The 20,809-nt window shown below is 41.8% G+C and overlaps 2 protein-coding genes across 8 annotated transcripts in view; one reads left to right on the forward strand and one right to left on the reverse strand.

The window, feature by feature from the left end:
• The window catches only part of ZBTB25 (zinc finger and BTB domain containing 25), a 48,555-nt gene extending 46,195 nt beyond the window's left edge, over positions 1 to 2,360 (reverse strand). For 3 of the 7 annotated variants that reach the window (XR_003433694.1, XM_027111476.1, XM_027111475.1), the window contains exons 1-2: positions 2,045 to 2,159; positions 789 to 975 (exon numbers count right to left, since the gene is read on the reverse strand). The gene's annotated coding sequence lies outside the window, so the exon portion shown is untranslated. Of the gene's footprint in view, positions 1 to 788; positions 1,135 to 2,044 lie in introns of those variants that run through there. The other 4 variants (XR_003433693.1, XM_027111472.1, XM_027111474.1 and 1 more) reach the window with 3 other exon arrangements.
• Positions 2,361 to 2,754: 394 nt separating this feature from the next.
• On the forward strand, positions 2,755 to 20,297 carry ZBTB1 (zinc finger and BTB domain containing 1). The gene is made up of 2 exons (XM_027111471.1): positions 2,755 to 3,367; positions 16,787 to 20,297. The coding sequence occupies exon 2, from the start codon at positions 16,805 to 16,807 to the stop codon at positions 18,944 to 18,946; it is 2,142 nt and encodes a 713-aa protein (XP_026967272.1). The 5' UTR covers positions 2,755 to 3,367; positions 16,787 to 16,804; the 3' UTR covers positions 18,947 to 20,297.
• The last annotated feature ends 512 nt before the right edge of the window (positions 20,298 to 20,809 follow it).

The raw sequence follows: 20,809 nt of genomic DNA on the forward strand, positions 1-20,809 counted from the left end.
ACAGGCGCCAATAAATCAGCCACAGGCGATTCTCTCATCCCCTTCCTGGCTAGAAGTGGTAGCAAGATCTAATGCAAAAGAGCACTGACCAGACTTGGGAGATAAAGTGATTTAGGCTTGAACTCTACTGCAAATGACGGCATCATCGAAGCCAGGTAAATCTCTGAGACTCCTTCCTCACTTGTAAGATGGAGACAATACTACCTCCTTTTTGCTAAGTATTCAAAATTCATCTATGAAAGCAGCTAGCCACTGCAGGTACTCAATAAACACTGACCACACCTGAGCAGAATCCCTCTACTACCTCCAAGACATTCAGAGCAGGGCTGGGCAAAAAGGTGTAGCAAGTCATGTAAGGTCCCCTCCTCTTTTCTTGCTGACCATCCCTGTGATGCTCCACTGCTTCCTGATAACCTCCCAGCCATCAGAACTCATCTATTCTGCTTCCTATACCATCGGTGTTTTGTTCCTTATTAAGGAGCTGATGTCTGATAATGGATTAATAATTTACACTTAATTAAAGCACATGCAGATTGCTAAAGAGGTCTTTGATGCCTTTACCCAAGGAAGCAACCAATGCTGTAAATCTTGGTTATTCTTGCAGAGAATAGGGCTGAATTTGGGGGCGGCGGGGGGGGGGACGATGACGACAAGCTTTGAGCCCAAAGTACATTAATAGGCAGCTTATTCCACCTAGAAATAGTCAACCGCATTCCTTAGGATACCAGAGCCATCACACTAGCCAAGTCCGATTTCTCAATAACCGGAATCAAGTCAAGCATAATCACCTCTGGCAGATAGTCTCTACGGTGCGTGGGTTAAACTGGCACCGCACTCCGGCTGTGGCGAGGAGCGTAACGACCAAGGCATCTAGAGCCTTGGAGTCCAGTTAGTGAGAGGTATGGGACTTCGATCAAGCTACACCGTCTTGGGACTTCGATCAAGCTACACCGTCTTTCGGCCTAGTGTCCTCATCTGTAAAATGAGAGGGATGAACTGCATTTTCTATAAGGCCCCTTTCAGCTTTAAAATTTGTGATTACAGGGCTTCCCTGGTGGCGCAGTGGTTGAGAGTCCGCCTGCCGATGCAGGGGACACGGGTTCATGCCCCGGACCGGCAGGATCCCACATGCCGCGGAGCGGCTTGTCCCGTGAGCCATGGCCGCTGTGCCTGCACGTCCAGAGCCTGTGCTCCGCACGAGAAGGGCCGCAACCGTGAGAGGCCCGCGTACCACAAAAAAAAAAAAAAAATTTGTGATTACAAAGTGTACTTTACACACTTCACAACATCCTTTGAGAATCAACAGCTCTGCCAAAAAGACTTTAGTCTCAAGAGAATACATGCCATTGGGGCGTTAATTTATGAAACATGTTAGCTGCTGTCAATTTCCAGGTACAGCTTAGAGCAGCTTGACAACAGCTTGCTTGCTTTCTCCAAATAATGAGTGCTAGAGAAGGCAGTGATAGATGGAGCAAGCTTTAAAAAGAAAAACTGACTTTGCTTAGAATGAGATTAATATAATCTGAAAAAAGAAAACTTAATTATGGGGATGGTGGGGACTTCCTGCCCTAGAGACGGGGTAATCACAAAAGGGGGTGGGGAAGGGAGGACAGTGGCTGCAGCGTCCCGCAGGTGGCACCTGGAGACCCGCCCATTGGCGAGAGGGGTCGGGGGTGCGGCTGCATGGGGAATGCCTCAGGCCCGTCGGGGCTTCCCGCGCCGGTCGCACCCGGACTGGTAGCCGGAAGGACTCCGTGCCTTTAATGCGCCCCCGCGCCCTCTCCGGGCCTGCGTCAGGCCCCGGCAGCCGCCTGGTGCGGGCAGCGAAGGGCAGCTCTGGACCTCCTCAGCCCAGTTCTCACTCGCGGTTGCCATTTTCCTCCACTGCCCTGACTGACATCTCATACAGACCAAAAGCACCCCCCTCCCCAGCTACTTGCATCTGTCCCGCGACCGACGCAGCTGCAGGCCGCCGCCCCATGCGGCTCGCGACGGGAGGGACTGAGCCCGGGGCAGCCCACAGGGGCCGGGCCTCATCACTTACCCAGAGGCCGCCGCGGCGGGCGGCCGCCTGACTCCTCCGTGCGGGAGGGGCGGCTCACGCGCCGCGTACGTCACGCGGCGGCGGCGGCGACGGCGCCGGCTCACGCACCCCGCGGCCCGCTCTCGCGCGGCTTCCCGCGCCAGCCGTCCAGGGATGGGCCCACGTGACCGCGCGCCTCGTAGCTGGCGCACCAGAGGGGCGGGGAGGGGGCCGGTGTGCGTGCGTGCGTGCGTGCGTAGGTGCGTAGGTGCGCGCTCGCGCGCCCGCCCGCCCGCTCAAGTGGCCGGGCGGGGGTCGGTCCGCGCTCCGGGTGGCTTCGCCACGGTCGCTAGTCGCGACTCTGTAGGCGGAAGCGTGGAGACGAGCCTGAGCGTCAGGCTCCCCACACACAACCGCGTGACCCGGGGACTTTCCCCAGGGTGTGCAAAAGCACAAGCACCCCCTCAGTTAGGAGATGGGGGCGGGGAAGGATGCTCCCGCGTGTTCGCGGAAAGAGGGGTGAGGGCGCGGGGCCAGGGAAGCTGAGCCACGGGAGCCTGGGAGGGGAGGCCGGCTGGGCGGGGTGGGGCATGGCGGGGGAAGTGACTCAAGGCCAGAGGCGGACAGGCCCACGGAAGGCAAGGGTGGGGGAGGCGCGGGGAATGGGCGATCCTGAATCGACTGGCCGCGCACGGCTCAGGGCAAGGGTGCCGGCGCCCCCAGAACGCCAGGGACGTACTGTGAGGGAAGGCCTAGCTGCTGAGCCCTTTGGGGCCGGGGTCTGACATCTGGACGGAGTGGGAAAGCAGCATCCTGCCCTTGGGGAGTCGGGAGGAGCCCAGTCCCATCCAGCTGTGCAAACAGGAGGAGGAGGAGGAGGTCCCAAGCCTACCCTTGGGAAAGGGGCGAGAGGGGTGGTCAGGCCGCCGCCGCGCCGGCCCCCGCGGTGCGGGTTGCGCCAGCCTCCTCGGAGCCCGACGCAGAAACTTGTTGCAACAAACAGGCGACCGCGGGTGCCCCTAGCAGCCAGCGGCGGAGTGGGTGGGCGGTCGAGAGGGAGGGGAAGGCTGGCGGACGCCGCAGCGAACTGGTGGGCAGACCCGGAGTCGCCGCGTAAGCGGGGCCGGCTCAGTGCGGTGCGGCAGGCGCGGCTGTGCGGCAGCGGAAGTCCTTTGTTGCAGCACAGTCCCTGGCAGAGCCAGAGCCTCTCCGCGCAGCCCAGCCCGAGCGCCGCGCGCCGCCGCCACTGCAGCTCTCGGCCCTTCTGCCTCCGCCCGCCTTTCCCGTGGCCGATTTGCCTTAAACTCCCTAAAATCTCCGCAGCCCCGGTTCCTGCTGCGGCCGGTGAGTATTGGCCAGTTGTGGGGCTATTTGCGCAACTTTGGCCCGGGCCGGAAGGCGGCGGGCAGCGGGCTTGGCGGAGTGCGGGGCCGGAGCGGCGCCGACCAGTGCGGGGAGCCGGAGCGCGGCGGGCGCGCGGCGAGGACCCGGCCACGGGTGGCTGCTGGGCCGCCTGCTTGATCCCGCCGCCCGCCGGCGCGCCTGGTCGGGGACGTGTGGCCTCCCTGGGTCGGAGGCGAAGCCCCCACGGAGACTAGTTCCCAAATTAGTTACCTTCTTTTTCCTTTCTTTCTCTGCCTTTATTTTTTTGAGGGGGGAGGGGAGGTGTAGACGGGAGGCGGGAGGACCCGGTTGATTGACGTGCCCAGAGCCCGCTTCTCTCAACTTACAGCCGCAGCTCCTTGGCGGGTGGGAGGGGAAGTGTCCCGGAGCCCGAGGCCGCAGACTTGGGCGCGCTCCGAGGGAGGAGGCGTAAGAGCCGTGCAAATTCTTGCCACGGTTTTTCCCACTCCCTCCCGGCACACAAGCTTTTTGTTCAGTAAAAAGTGGTAGGTCTCGGGTTTGGGGATTTTCGGTGGAAAGATCTGTTTCTTGGGAAGAGAGTGCTTTCGCTTCCAGTGGTGGGCGCTTGCTAGAAGTTCTGTTAGTGTTCGGTAAATGTGTTGGATGTAGATCAGGAGTTGTTACCAATAAAATATGTAGGTTTGGGTCTGAGCTCAGCCACCCTCCCAGTCTCCCTTCCTACCTAAGCAGCGCGTCTGCGTGATCTGAAAGGTTGACATGACATTTTCCAAATTGGGAGCGTCAGGGAGATGTTGATGAAAGTCCTTGATGTTTTCTGGGGACAGTATGGAATTTGTCTGTGTGTAATAATATTCCTAAATCAAGCTTCAACGTGGTAGGTACACGCAGTTTATTTATTGACCTAAGTATATTTCCATGCAGTATGTATCACGGCAGGAAAACTATGCCAGGAACAATTTTCCCTTTGACACTCGATCCCAAGAAGTGGTCCCAGGCTTTCTGAGACTTAGAATCAGTCTCTTGAGCTGAAGTTCAAGGCACTCTGGAGCAGATTTGGTGAAGGATGCAGTTCTCATGATAACTCCAAAGCAATCACCACCCGCTCCTTTGAAATTATGAAATTTTGTCATTGCAAATGGATATGATGAGGACACTTGGAATACAAAACGATGAAGCTTGAATGATGGCTGGCCATCAGAACCTCAAAACTCCTTTTGAATCACTTGCTGGATATCTAATAAAGTCTCAATAATAACTGAACGTATTTGGAAGCTAGATGGGGCTTCCTCATCTTAAACAGAGAAAATTGAAGCATAGTGGAGGTGCAGTGCTTTCCCAAAGATTGATAAAATAATGACAGTCTGCAAGTAGAGCTTTCAATCAGCATCTTACATTCATTTTAAAAGCAGATTTCTCCATTACGACCAAATTTTCATGGTATAGAGAAATAACTCACGTTGAGCAATCTTACCTGAAGCCTTTCTATTCTTCCTACCCCAACACGGCCTAAATTGGAGGCAGTGGGGAGCCCTGGTTGCATCATTGTCGGAGAAAAGAGAAACCGTATTTAACCAGGACCTTAGCAGGGCAGAGCACAGTCTCAGCCACTTGCTGTTGACCTTGTGTTTGATTTCGCTTTAACACAGCTAAATTTTTGTACTGTTTCCGCATTCTCCTCTTTTGCCAGGCTCCGGGAAAGGTATAGTCCATGGAGCTTTTTAAGGGTATTTCTGTGTTCCTTGCAGGACAGCCATTCTAATGTGCAAGAGAAAAGAAGTGCCTGCTTTCAGGCCTCTCTTCCATCCAGGAAAAGTGCTAAGCCTTTGCTATTAAGCTTCTGGCCCTAAAGGGGAGGAAACCATTTGGGATAAAAATGCAGAAAATTTTCCATAGATTTTTACTTTTAAGCCACAATCTGTTGTCTTCCAAAAAAGAATTGAGATATATTTGAAAAAAATTGAGATATATTTGCTTGAGAGGTCATTTTGGTGTCTATAGGATTTTTTTTCTCCTGATTTTTTCTTCTTGTGCTGGTATCTCTTACCATAAAATATTGACATTATTCTTATACTCTTATGGGAACCAAATTAAAAGGGATGAGTGTCTCTTTTTTTCTCAGAATGGAAATGCTTTTATATAAAATTCAAGCTCTTTGTAAAAATTCAACCTATACCGAAGTAGATAAAAAACAAAAATGAAAGTCATTTCTGACTCCCACTCCGCAGAGGTAATCTCTGTTAACAGTCAATTTCTTGTTTAAAATGAGAGAAAGCAACATTTGGTCATACTGTGCTGCTGTGTGTGCCTCACCCTGGCTAGGGATGGCCGTGATGATTCATGGGCTCATGTTCTCTATTCACTGCTCAGGTTGGTGAGAATTGTCCAGGTAGGGGAAAGGGAATGTTTTGCATTGGACTTATTTAAAATTCTATGATTAAGTAGCAGACGTGAGAGCTTAAATACAACAGGGCTGCTATTGTAGGTTTGTCCTTACGAAGTACTTACTGTAGCTTGGTGGGCTAGTTCTCACACTTATAATGTTAATGTTGGTGTCAAGCATTTGATGGGTTGATTTATACTTGCCAAACTCATTAAAACAAAACAAAACAAAACCCTCACATTTGTAAAGAGTTTCATAATCTATAGTTGGGAAGGAGTGGGTATACTTGCCATTAAGGCCACTGCCAAGATAATCCCTGTGCTGTTACGGGATGAGAGGTCCCTCTTGATCTATATCCAGAGGTAGCATACCAAACATCAAGGAAAGGAAATTAGAGGAAAGAAGGGGATTAATGACTGTGGTTTTCAGATGTGGCCTAGAAGGAGACGGTACATATTTAAGATAGATTTCTAAGTATACTTATATTGTGCCATGTATAGTTATCTGTATATGAAGTCTTAGAGTACAGAATCACTTATTCCTTAGCCTGGTATATTCAAGAAGAGTAAGCTGTGAAGTAATTGATGTTCTGAAAACAAATCCCCAAAATAGTACATAGAAGTTAAATCACAGCATTTGTTATTTGAGAGTGTTGGGAACAAATCATTTGCAAAATAAAATTGGCAAATTAAAGAAAGAATTAAATTGCCAACCAGATTTTTTGTTTGTTGTCTGTGTGAGATGCATGCGATCCTTTTTAGAGATAACTGAAGAGCTCCATCCTCACTTTAAATCTTTTGTATTAGGGGAGGGCTTCCTCTGATGGGCCGTGGGAGTCAGAAGATGGAAGCGGAGATGGGGAGCGCAGGGCATTCTGCCTGCAATATGGGGCTTTATGAGAATGGGGTGACTCTGGGAGGCTTAGAATGTCCAAGGGGACATGTTAGTTAATAGTCATTGCCAGAAAGAGTGTTTTCTGGTTTACAAAAACAGAAACTTAGGGCTCTGAATGAAAAGGGTCAGAGTTTGAGTCCCATCTTACAAGATGAGCGCTTGAGTACCAACCACTGAACCTGTTTCCTCATTCACAAAATGAGGATAATAAGGATACCTACCTCGGGGTTGTTATAAGGATCAGTTGTGTAATGTATGGGAAATCACTTTGTAGATTTTTGACTACTATATAAACTTTGCCATAATTGAAATAATGCAAAAAATTGATAAGCAATATAAAACTTGCTTTCTTCAACACTTATTCATTCAAAAACTGATCAAATATCAACTAAATGTCAGGCAACTGTTAGAGGCCCAGGGGATACAGCAATGACTAAGACAGTGCCATGATCTCAAGCAGCTTACAGCAAAGCAGGGGAACCATATCATTATAATCCCTGCTGTGAGTGTGATGATAGACATAGCATCCCAGTGTGGATGATACATTATTTTTCACCCTATAGTTGTAGGTGTAGACTGTTTTGGAAACACAGAAGAGGCATCTACCTTACCCTGGAATCAGAAAGAATGTCCTGAAGAGAGTGAGCTGGACGTTGAAAAGGCTCTAAGCAAAGGGAATAGCATGTATGAAAGCATGAAGGCTTTTGCTGTGTTAGTTGCTTTGGGATGAAGGGAAATCTTAAATGTTAAATAGATATAAGACTTAAAAATGGAGTTAAACTTCTTGGCATGAACATACTTTTTATGATACTCTTTTTATTGGTTTCATTGACTTAATTACATAAGGGTGAAATTTTCAGGATTTTGGTTAGAGTTAAAAATGTAGCACTTGGAGCTACACAATTGGAAACAGTACAGTTAAAAAATATTATGTGTGGACTTGCTGAAAGAAGCAAACTGGGTAGTCCCTCCCATCATCTTAGAGCTGCCTCACCAGTTTTCTTTCTTTTTTTTTTTTTTTTTTTTTTCGTTCGGGGGCCCCCCACTGTTGTGGCCTCTCCCATTGCGGAGCACAGGCTCCGGACGCACAGGCTCAGCGGCCATGGCTCACGGGCCCAGCCGCTCCGCGGCATGTGGGATCTTCCCGGACCGGGGCACGAACCCGTGCCCCCTGCGTCAGCAGGCGGACTCTCAACCACTGCGCCACCAGGGAAGCCCCAGTTTTCTTTTTTATATATATATCTTTATTGGAGTATAATTGCTTTATAATGTTGTGTTAGTTTCTGCTATACAACAAAGTGAATCAGCTCTATGTATACATATATCCCCATATCCCCGTGCCTCACCAGTTTTCATGCAGCAACATTTACTGAGTACACACACTGTGTTGCAGAGAATCGAACAAGCCAAAATATTGGCCTTCAAGTTGCTCATAGTCTAGTAGGGAGACCAACATACACATAATTGTGGTAGCTGATTCTTATTTAGCGCTTGCTCCGTGACACACTGTCTTACAGTAACTAAACCCTAGGAAGGATTACAATCCCCATTCTCAGATGAGAGAACTGAGGCACAGATTGGATGCAACCTGCTCAAGTTCACACACCTAATAAGTGACAGAGCCAGAATTTGAACCCAGACAGTCTGGTTAGTCTGTGCTTTAACATCTACTTTATGTTGCTGTTCTGATGGTTTAAAAAATAGCATAATAAGTGCAAAATAAGGAGATAATACACAGAGTAATATCAAAACCTAAAACAGTGGGAGAGGGAGGTCTTGCAGAAGGCTTTCTGGAGGAGGTGATAAACTGATTCTTAAAAGATATGTGGCCAGTTCAGACAGAAGAACCAATCAGCATGAGTAAAAATGGAGGTAGGAAATACATGAAGTATATGGGCTCGGAGGATGGGGTGGTGGCCAGCAGTTTTATGCCGCTTGAACAGAAGTTTGAAGCAGGAAGTAGCCACATAGGAGACTAGATGGGGGGGCACGGAGGGCTTTTGTATCCCTTGGGAAGGAGTTTGCTCTTCAGTCTGAGGGTATGTGAAAGGACCCACAGAAGCAGAATAACAGGGTCTAATTTTTGTTCTTTATGAATCATCTGAGGGTGAAGGATGGATTTGAGGGACCAGTTAAGGAGCCTATTGTAATAATTCAGGAGTAATGATAGAGGCCTCAGAGGACAGGGAAGGTAAAGATGGAATCGAGGGGCAAATTTGAGAAATAGTGAGAAAACTGGCAAGACTTAATAGTTAATTATGAGGAAGAAGTCCCAGGTGACTCCCAAGAATCCCGGGTGATTGGTGCATGCTGGAGAAGGGGGAGGAGCAGTTTTAGGTGGGTCCCAGACAAAGTCACAGCGTGAGTATGCTGGAATAGATAGGAGTTCCACAAGATGAACCCTAAGAATACGAATGCCATGTGCAAAAAGGGACTTCCTGGTGAAGCTGCTTTTTGCTGAGAGAAGCCTGCTCTTCACCCCAGTGCCCTCTGGTGGTCAGAAGATGCCATGTTGTCTCTTTAGGATAAACAGATCAACATTTAGACTGCCTGAATTAAATGCTTTTCCTCTTCCACTCCTGGAGGAAGAGAGGAAAATTTCAGGAGCCCCTATGTTCCCTTCGCTTTCTGTGTGGATGAATTCATTTCCCAGACCTAGCAGCTTAACTACAGTAACACCTCAGTTATTCAGAGTTATTTGGTTGACAACCCCAGCTATCCAGTGGCCTGACCTGAAGCGAAAGAGTAAGGCAATTTGTTGCCTGTCAGCAATTAAGATAGATTAAACAAAGTGCATGAATTAAAACCTTATCTCATTCATAGAACACTGCCCTAGGTCCTCACAGAAAATTAAATTATTTATGTAGATTCAGTTTCAATGAGTTTTTGTCTAATTTCATAACTCATAACCGATTGAAATGGTGGGCAGCAGGAGATCAGCACACCTTTTACAAGTGACAGCTGTTGGCCTGACAAGTAGGGAGACAGAAAAATACCATCCAACAAACTACAGTCTCCAAGAGCATAACAGCCTCGGGCCATTTTGTGCAGGTGCAAACAACCCTTGCAAATTTGAACAGCTCCTATTTTTCAGGAAGACATAATTGATGCAGAGAAGCAAGCAGACAGCTAGGTGTTGCTATATATGGGGGCAGCTGTTAGAATAGAAGGAAGAGCCCTAGACTAGGATTGAGGAGACCCAGGTCCCATCCTGTCAGCCACAAAAACAAGACATGACTTTGAGTACGTGACTTAACCTCTCAGGGCCTCCATTTGTTTTCTTATCTATGATGTAGCGGGTTGAACTTGATCATCACTTGGTAAAATTCTGTGAACTTTGTTCACAATGATGACATTAATGTTTAAGAAAAATCCTATTACTCTTGGATTGAAAAGACAAACATTTGTCATCTCTAGTTTATACAAGAGTTCTGTTTAGAAGTATGATTATCTCTATTTAATACATGAGGAAAGCAGGCTTAGAGAGGTGAAGAAAATTCGTAGCTGAATAAGTAAGAGAGCTGGTATTCAAATCTATCGGTGTCTGCTCCCTGGGCTCTTTTTTAACACTTTCATTTAACAAGCATGCATTAAGTGCCAACTACATGGGCAGTGTGCTAGACACGGGGAACACAAAGGCCATTTAGCCTCGTCCCCATCCTGGAGAGTTGAGTGTAGTAGGCATTGCTGTACAGTCCCTCTGTTAGTCCTAAAGATGCAAGTACTACTACAGCACAGTTAGGACGAATGAACACACAGCTCCATTTGGGTTTTTAAAGACTTTAGGGTGTGAGCACAGAATGGAGCCACCATTTATAGCTTTGTTTCTATGGGAATATGTGTTTCAAGTTCCAAATAACTAACTTAAAAATAAAGTTTTGGAACATAACCCAGTTACAATTTCAGAACTTCCTGTACTAAGGACTGAATTTGCAGTCTAATAATCAGCCAGGATGCTTGTTCTAAAAAGTGAATAAGATTTTCTAAACTTGATCATGTCTGTCCAATTTCAATGCCTGGAATTAAAACCTTTTATCTTTGGGAGCCTGTACAGCCAGTTCTTACTGGAAATCTCAAGGAGAAAACCTAAAGAATTAAGTTTAAATTTAGAGATTGGAACACTGTATACCCTAGAAAATGGAATTCTAGGAAAGAATTTTGCCAAGGTGACCTTATTTTTATAGGTGGCAAAGTCGTTAAGGCTATGATCTCAGGCTCAAGAGTCATATTGCTTGTGTTCTAATCTCACCCAGTCCTCTGTGGCCTTAGGAAGGTTATATAACATTGTGTTCTGTTTTCTTATCTGGAAATGGGTCTTAAAACAGTACATACTTTGTAGAGTTTGTTATGAGGATTAAATGATAACATGATACACATATTTACATGCATACATACACGTTTTATATATAATACACTATATATATATACATATGTGTGTGTGTATATATATATATATATATATATATATATCTTACCATTGATGCACCAGGCTCTAGTCTAAGCAGATATCACACACACACACACCTGCTTAGACTAGATCCTGGCACATTGGTACTAAGGCCAGTAAAACAAATTTACCTTCCCTCCCATTACATTTCCAAGCTTTTGTTTATGCTGCTGTGTACTCTCCCCAATTTTTTACGTACACACCAATACAGATACCTGAAATGCCTTCCCCACACCGCTTTCTATTTTTCTTTCTTCTACTCATTCATCAAGACTTCACTCAAATCCTTCCTAAAGCCCACTACTGTTCTAGTACAATTCATGCTTTTTCTAAATGCATACTGAACTTTATTCAATATAATTCAGTACTTAATTTTTCTCAAATCGTTTCTTGGTATAAAATGTAATCCCTCATATGTAATTAGCTCTACTGTATACCATCCTTCTCCACCTCAATGCTTTATGCCATGTTGGGAACATTGTAGGTGTTCAATACATTCTGATACTCTGATTTATAAACAGGGGAGAATCCTTTCACTACCTTTCAAGCTTCTTAAGAAGCTAGTCTATAGCCCACAGGTTAAATCCATATATATACATTCAGTCATATAAGACATAGAAATAAGTACGAGGAAATGAATGTAGGTACTTAAATGTCCCTTGAGACCCAGAGGTAATTGTTAGTAGTTCAGAGATTGGGACACTGAACTGTAGACTCACTGAGGCTATGCAAATAGTTCTCAGGGGAATGTCCTTGATAATGCAAGTCTGGGACGCAGAGGGTGGTTGTTTACCTTATGGAAGGAGTCACTCAAAAATTCCTTTAAGTTGCTTCTTCATTCACTTTATATGCTTATTTATAGACCCTTAAATTATCATTTCACTAAGGCTAAGGCAAAAGAAACGTCCAGCAAAACTTTTTTTCCATTTAAGAGACTTAGCAAAGAAGGAAAAGTATTTCTGAAACCTAACTGTGTCAGTGAGAAATTTACTGAAACAGCTTACAGAGTATAATTTAGGGAACACGTCTACTGAGTGAGACTAGATGTGCATATACAGGTATAACCACATTACAGATAGAGTTCAGAGGGCATAGTTTCTTGTGCAAGGGCCTTAACAAACGCTATGGTAAGGACTCATGCCCAGTCCTTGCTGACTGTTCTTTACATATGGGGGTACACTGCATGATACCAAGGAGCATGTAGTAACCACAGTTCAGTGGTTAGTACCCAGCTGGGTGGGCAGGAATCCTAGTACCTATAAGACTTTACCACAGTTAACCCTTGATACGTTGTTTAACAGCACAACATCTTTGTCCTTCTATGAAATAAGCATGTTGGACTAGATTAGATCTCTAAGCTCTAAAAGCCTATGAATATCTAAATTACTGAACATTAATGTGTTTGGTAGCTGTTTTTGAATTTGAGATGAGCTGGTTAAACTTTTTCAAACTAAAATTTTTTAAATTCAGTGTAAACTTTTTTGCATCACCTACCTCCTTATTCCTCTGGAGAACTGCATCCACACTGGGTATCCTAGCCTTAGGAGAACCCCTGGCTTTGGATCACGTTTGAAGTTTCTTCTCTCAACCCCAGCCCTTGAAGAACTTCTAGCTGTACAAACTTGTTCTACCAGTGATGTAGCTAGTGACACAAACAAAAGCAATCACACAATGCCATTATAAAAACAAGAATTGAAATATAAGCAATTATTAAAAACAGGTAACAAGCTTTACTATAACAAAGTTCACTAAGTATTTTGGGTAGCATTATTAAGGATATTTTAAAAATTGAAGAGAGCAAACCTCTTTTGGAATTTGAATGAAATTATTGTTTAATTAATAAAAGTGAGTGAAATATAAACATTTTAATGCAAAAATTATTCTCAAGACATAACAAGCTAAAAGTCTCACAGGAATTTAGATCCTTCACCCATGATTCCACCTCCCGCCTTTTTGTTTATTTGTTTTTGTTTTGCTGTTATTAAGCCTTCTTAAAGCTTTTCTGAATGAGGTGTAACAAGAACAGAGTTGTTGGTACAATGTGTGAATGATTGCTATTAAAAGTTACTCTCCCTAAAATCCACTTTACTCAGAACTTGGGCATTTGCATAATAACATTAGAGAAACTACAGTTTTAGGTCAGCCTAGGAGCTGTAGTGTTAGCATTAATTTTTGACAAAAAGGTATACTTGTTCAGCTTCCAGCCATATGAGGCGAAGATAGAAATACAGAGGGATGTGGAGGCAGTGGGATTCATACTCGGGTGTGTCTGACCCGGAGCCCTGTTCTCTCCACCACAGCACAGTGCCTTCACGTACAGAGTAGGCACTCTGCTGAGTACACGTTCAATGAAGTCACTCGTCTAGAACAAGTTAAAATTCCCCTCATTGAGGTATCCTTGAGATTATAGAATATCTATGCTATTGCTGATTCTCAGTACTTTATACAGTGCCTGGTACACTAAAATACTCAACAAATGTTTGTTGAATTAATAAATGTGTGTTAAAATGCTGTTGATGCTCTTATATGCTTTAGTGTCTTGTTTATGTTAATACAGAATGTATGTTCACTAATTTAATTGAATTATGACTATAGCTACAGATGTGTCTATCATATCGGTCTTCTATGTAGCTGCATTAATTTTGGTTGCTGACCATAAAACTGCTTTTCCTTTAGATTAGAAGGGTCCTTGGAACTTTTAAGCTCTTCATGTCATTATTTCAACCACAGGGCATTTAAAACCTGAAAGTTTTAACAGATAAACTATTGGCTTTCATACTGCTGGACTCTTATATGGAAGGAAACCGTAAGATTATCTCGTCAAACTTACCTCCTACGCTTAAGGAAGCGTCACCACTGTCACAATTGCCACTGTTACTTCCATTAATTATCATGTGCCAAGCACTATACAGTTTACACATTGCTCCTGTGAACCTTAATGTCTGATATGTTTTTTGAGGTATTATTATTTAACATCTTTATTGGAGTATAATTGCTTTACAATGGTGTGTTAGTTTCTGCTATATAACAAAGTGAATCAGCTATACATGTACACATGTCCCCATATCTCTTCCCTCTTGTGTCTCCCTCTCACCCTCCCTATCCCACCCCTGTAGGTGGTCACAAAGCACCGAGCTGATCACCGTACAGCTGTGCTATGCGGCTGCTTCCCACTAGCTCTCTTACATTTGGTGGTGTATATATGTCCATGCCACTTTTTTGAGGTATTATTATCCCCACTTTGACAGTTCAGGAAACTTGGAGTCAATGAGGACAAACAAGTTACCTAAGGTGGCAAAGGTTGGAACTCAGGCCTGTCTGATCCAAAGCCTGTGCTCTTTTCACTGTACCATACTGTCCGCAACAATATTTCATCCCTGCTTCTACACGGGGCACTCATTATCCTCTAGATGAGTTCGTTTCATTTTTGAACAACTCTTATTACTAGGAAAAAAAAATGAGATAATATCTATCCCTCTACCTCTTTTTTCATTAAAGGTCTCTCTGAATCCTGTAAAATGTCTATAGACCTAGAAATCTCATCCTGCATAACATGGGCTTGGGGTCAGTATTTTTCTGTGTGTGTGTGTGTTTTAACCCTTTGAATAAGGTTTTGTTGTTTGGATTTGTTTTATGTAATTGTAATCGTTACATAATTTCATAGCCTGTGTTTATTTACTTGACTTTCCATCCTGAAAACTTTTCTTATTTTCTTCTACAGCCTTCATTCATAAATATAATTTTCATAAAGGCCACATGATGGTGAATTTTAAGAAGTAGATTTACCTTGGTTTACTTACAACTACCTTATTGTGAGGCATTAAAAGTTATAAATAACACATTGATAAAGATCTGCGCATACATTGCATTTTGTATATGGGTACATACTGAGCATGACTCTTCAATTCTAGTACAGATATCTGAGTTACACAAGGTTGAAATATTGTACCTTCTTGAAATACTTGATTTGGCTTACAGAAAAGGCCTAGAGGTTGCAAGTTTAGGAAGGCAGCAGTTCTCATTAAAAGCCACCTTCATTTCACCAGGTGCCCATGCCTACTGTGTTACCCTGTCTTCAGGCAGGAAGAAGGAGGCAGAGTGGCCTTAGGTAGTTGGGGAAAGGGGTATGTCATCCACATGTGATCTGGAACAAACAGTTTATAAAAAACAAGTGGAAGTTAGTAAAGTTAGATAATCTTTTAATTTCTACTGTAGGGAATGAAGGGTTTGTGGACTGAAGAGTGAACGTTTTATTTCTCTGAACAGCTTGTTAAATGTTCTTCTTATGCTCAGTCAAATTGTGTAAGAACTTGTTTTTGAGTAGATGATAGATTCTGAAGTATTATGTGTACAGATTAAAAATTAAGGCTAAAATTTGATCTTATTTTCGCTTTGTAATGTAATAGGACTTACAGTGCTTTTAATATTCTCCTCTCCTCTCTTTATTCATTGTCAGCTCCATACATTAAAAATATTTATATGTTGATAAGTGAAGAAAACTGGTTGCAGAAAGGTGTATACAGTACAATACCATTTAGGTAAAAAACAAAAACAACAACAAAAGCAAAACTATGTGCCTGGCACGTAGTAGGTACTCAATAGCTGTTGACTCTGTAGGCATAGCATAAACATTTGAAGATATACAATTGGAGAGGTTACCTCTGGAAAGAGGTGTGCAACCTAAGGTGTGTTTTTATTCTATGTACTTTTATGTTTCAGTTTTTTTCAATGAACGTGTGTTACTTTTGTATTCTTTTTTTAATGATTGAAAAGTGAAGAAAAATTTACAATCTAAGGATAGATATCTCCTTCCCAAATAGATCCACTGTCCTTTATACTGTAAAGTGCAAGCCAAGCAATATAAGACAGATACTCTGACTCTATAGAATTATTGCCTCTCCAGTAATCAAGAAAAGAGAGGAGCATTGATCAAACCTATTTGCTTGGTGCCATTTCCATGTAATCTAATAAGCTTTTGTAAATAGAATTTTTCTAAGGAAATTTTCAACCATGCAAAAATAGAACTATATCTGCCTCCCAGCGTCAATAGTTCTCAACACATGGCCTGTTTTGTATCATCTATAGCCCCCACACCCACCCCACTGGATTATTTGCAAGCATATTTTAGATATTTCATCAATATATACAGCAGTCTGTGTATCTAAAAGATAAGGATGCTTTTAACACAACCAGAATACCCATATCACCCTTAAGGATGAGCAATCATTCCTTTATATCTATCATCTAAGAAGTTTTTAATACTCTGAGACTGAATTACTAACTTGCAGTTTAAATTGCTATTTTATTTAACTTTCATTGTTTGTATCCTTCAAGTACTTTTAAACTAGTGTCTTTTTTCCTTTCAAATTTCGTATACATTTTTTCCCTAAAGGCGTAATGAAACCAAAACTGTATGGTTTTTGCTTTTGATACCTTTGCTTGTATTTCTTAAAATAAAAACGAGATGCTTCAATAAATGGCTGGGTATCTTCACCTTCAAGTTTTAAAAATGATTCAGGTATATGTTATTGCTCTTTACTACATTAGACTGGAAAGCTAGCCATACCTTGATTGTAATAGTAAATTCACACAAGTCACAGGTCGTGATCAAAATTATTCTTTTTTTTAAGTGCTTTTCTGATATCCTGTCTGACTTTAATATTTTTGTTTTACATAGGTCTCTAATTAATAGAAGATGGCAAAGCCCAGCCACAGCAGCTACGTCCTTCAGCAGCTAAACAACCAAAGGGAATGGGGTTTCCTCTGTGACTGTTGTATTGCAATTGATGACATTTACTTTCAAGCACACAAAGCAGTTCTAGCTGCCTGTAGCTCCTATTTTAGAATGTTTTTCATGAATCATCAGCATAGTACTGCACAGCTGAATCTCAGCAACATGAAAATTAGTGCCGAGTGTTTTGATCTTATTTTGCAGTTTATGTATTTAGGAAAAATTATGACAGCTCCTTCCAGTTTTGAGCAGTTTAAAGTGGCAATGAACTACCTACAGCTGTACAATGTTCCTGACTGTTTAGAAGACATACAGGATGCAGATTGTTCTAGTTCAAAATGTTCATCTTCTGCTTCTAGCAACCAGAACAGCAAAATGATATTTGGGGTAAGAATGTATGAAGACACTGTGGCTAGAAATGGCAGTGAAGCCAATAGATGGTGTGCAGAGCCAAGTTCAACAGTAAATACACCACATAATAGAGAGCCCGATGAAGAGTCTTTGCAATTAGGTAATTTTCCTGAACCATTATTTGATGTATGTAAGAAGAGTTCTGTGTCCAAATTATCTACTCCAAAAGAACGTGTCTCACGACGCTTTGGACGGAGTTTTACCTGTGATAGTTGTGGATTTGGCTTTAGCTGTGAGAAGTTACTAGATGAGCATGTGCTAACCTGTACTAACAGACATTCATACCAAAATACAAGATCCTATCACAGAATAGTGGATATTAGAGATGGAAAAGACAGTAATATCAAAGCTGAATTTGTTGAAAAGGATTCTTCTAAAACATTTTCTGCACAGACGGACAAATACAGAGGAGACACAAGCCAGGCTGCTGATGACTCAACTTCAACCACTGGAAGCAGAAAAAGTAGCACAGTGGAGTCTGAACTAGCCAGTGAAGAAAAAAGCAGAGCTGCTGAGAGGAAAAGAATCATTATCAAGATGGAACCAGAGGATATCCCTACAGATGAACTGAAAGACTTTAACATTATTAAAGTGACTGATAAAGACTGTAATGAGTCCACTGACAATGATGAATTAGAAGATGAACCTGAAGAGCAATTTTATAGATACTATGTTGAAGAAGATGTCAGTATTAAAAAAAGTGGGAGGAAAGCTCTGAAACCTCGGATGTCAATAAACACTGATGAAAGAGGTGGTTTAGAAAATATGAGGCCCCCTAACAACAGCAGTCCAGTACAAGAGGATACTGAAAACGCATCCTGTGAGTTGTGTGGGCTCACAATAACTGAGGAGGACCTGTCATCTCATTACTTAGCCAAACACATCGAAAATATCTGTGCATGTGGCAAATGTGGACAAATACTTGTGAAGGGTAGACAGCTTCAGGAACATGCCCAGAGATGTGGAGAGCCCCAAGACCTGACAATGAACGGGTTAGGAAGTACTGAGGAGAAGATGGACATGGAAGAGAATCCTGACGAACAGTCTGAAATCAGGGATATGTTTGTTGAAATGTTGGATGATTTTAGGGACAATCATTTCCAGATAAACAATATCCAAAAAAAGCAGTTATTTAAACATTCTGCCTGTCCTTTTCGATGTCCTAATTGTGGCCAGCGTTTTGAAACTGAAAATCTAGTGGTTGAACATATGTCTAGCTGCCTAGACCAAGACATGTTCAAGAGTGCCATCATGGAAGAGAATGAAAGGGATCACAGACGAAAGCATTTTTGTAATCTGTGTGGGAAAGGATTTTATCAGCGGTGTCACTTAAGAGAACACTATACTGTTCACACCAAGGAAAAGCAGTTTGTTTGTCAGACATGTGGAAAGCAGTTTTTAAGGGAACGTCAGTTGCGACTCCACAATGATATGCACAAAGGCATGGCCAGGTATGTCTGTTCCATTTGTGATCAAGGCAACTTCAGAAAACATGACCATGTACGGCATATGATTTCTCATTTATCTGCTGGTGAGACTATATGCCAGGTCTGCTTTCAGATATTCCCAAATAATGAACAGTTGGAACAGCACATGGATGTTCACCTGTATACATGTGGAATATGTGGAGCAAAGTTTAATTTGAGGAAAGATATGAGATCACATTATAATGCCAAGCATTTGAAAAGAACATAAGTGATTTTCTACTGTATAATGTTTAGCTGATAGGAGACAAAACACCAAAGCAAAGGATATGAGCTATTTAGAAAATGAATTTATAAGATGAATTGTTGAAAAAAATTTTAAGGCCCTTTACCTTTAATATTTTTTGTTTAGGATCTTAAGTATCTACATTTTAGGTGTTATTAAATGTTTATCATTTTTGTTATTTTTAATAGAATTCTTTGTTTTTAGTTTGTTTTAGCTATGATTAAAATTACTTTTAAATGTAGACTACAAGTGGTTGTTACCCCTTCAGTGACTATTAAAGTTTAGTTTTTTTATCAATAAGGTGATGACTTCACTATTTTTATGTGTTTTTTTTTTTCTAAAGTTACCCTGTGAAATTTTAAACCCAACATCATTGGCCGTTCCTGTTTAAATTTTTTTAAAAAATTGTTTGTTTTAAATAATTAGTTATTTGAAACTATCCCATTTACTGTAGCTTTTTTTTTTTTTTTTTTGGAAGTTGAACAGTGATTTAGCCACTGTTTATTCCCTGTCTTATCAATGAAATTCGTATTCTTAAATTGACAACTTAATAGGCAGGTTAGGTGCACTGAATCTAACCTTGAAGGTTGACATGGGCTCAAACTTGGCCTAAAAAGATTGATGAACCTAAGGAAATTCCTATAAATGAATACTTCCTATAATTGATAAAATATTATCATTTAATAATCACATTTAAAACTTATATTAAGTGTAAAACCCAATGACTTTACCCCACTTGAGAAATTAGTGGGGACAAGTCATTTTGTTTTGTGATATTAAATTTAACTATGATAGTTAATTAAAAAGGCATATCTTGTATTCATTTAAAATAATTTAAAATATTCTGATTTCTAAAGTGTGTTAGTTTATGAATTATTTTTGTTTATAAATAGACTTTAATAGCTTTCTAGGAATATGACATCTAAAGGAAAATGATTTTTCACCTTTAAAATGACATACTTTTGGAACTTTGAGATTTGAGAAAGCTGCCATGTATATTGACAAATCTAATAAAATAAAGAAATCAATTACAAATCTGGTTGTTCTATCAAAGTAGAGTGTGCAAAAATCATGTCTTGTGTTTTATACTAAGATTTGGAGAGAATGTGTTATGGCAAATTGCAGTTTATCAACATGCTTTATTTTTTTTTCTGTAAAGGACTAAAATTTGAGAACCGTAAAATAATCACAGAACATATAAGTGGAAATAGTTTATCATTTTTAAGATAAAGTAGTATTACTGTTAGTTGTTGCTGACACAGGGTCTACACGAATTACATGTGAATTAAAATACTGGCAAAACTGGCCCACCAATCAACATATCTGTTGAATAGAATGCCTTTTAATGTGAATTACTTGCATTATAATGCCCTTCTCATAATGAAAGGGATTTTAAATAACTCCTATATTTGCATTATAATGCCCTTCTCATAATGAAAGGGATTTTAAATAACTCCTGTATTTAAAAGTATAATTTTGTGATTATGAACAGTAATTTAACGGTATTGTTCTTTTTGTTTACATCACATTTTTAAGATATGCAAGTCATATTTTTGTATACAATTTGCATAAAAGAACAAGTTGCCAAGAGAATTGAGAGACATATTGACTAGCATAGGTTTAGTTGAAAGAGTGTGAGCTCAGAGATTTGTGGGGAAATGTTGAGGTGTTAAGAATTGAAACAGTACAGGAGCCATGCAGTATTAGAACAAGTAGAGATGGGGGAAATACACAAAAAGATAAATGAGAAATCAGGAATTTTTTAAAAGCCATATTGTAGAAAAAGCAAGAAAATTGATTCATCTTAGTCTTGGATACAATAGTTTATCAAGTAATTAGATCTGAAAT

Source organism: Aethalodelphis obliquidens, unplaced genomic scaffold (genome assembly GCF_003676395.1).
Source record: "Aethalodelphis obliquidens isolate GAN/ISIS:26980383/991018 unplaced genomic scaffold, ASM367639v1 scaffold10, whole genome shotgun sequence".
Classification (NCBI taxonomy): domain Eukaryota; kingdom Metazoa; phylum Chordata; class Mammalia; order Artiodactyla; family Delphinidae; genus Aethalodelphis; species Aethalodelphis obliquidens.

Coding starts and splice junctions, on each gene's coding strand:
- ZBTB1 (XM_027111471.1), top strand. CDS start 16,805: ATGGCAAAGCCCAGCCACAGCAGCTACGTCCTTCAGCAGCTAAACAAC.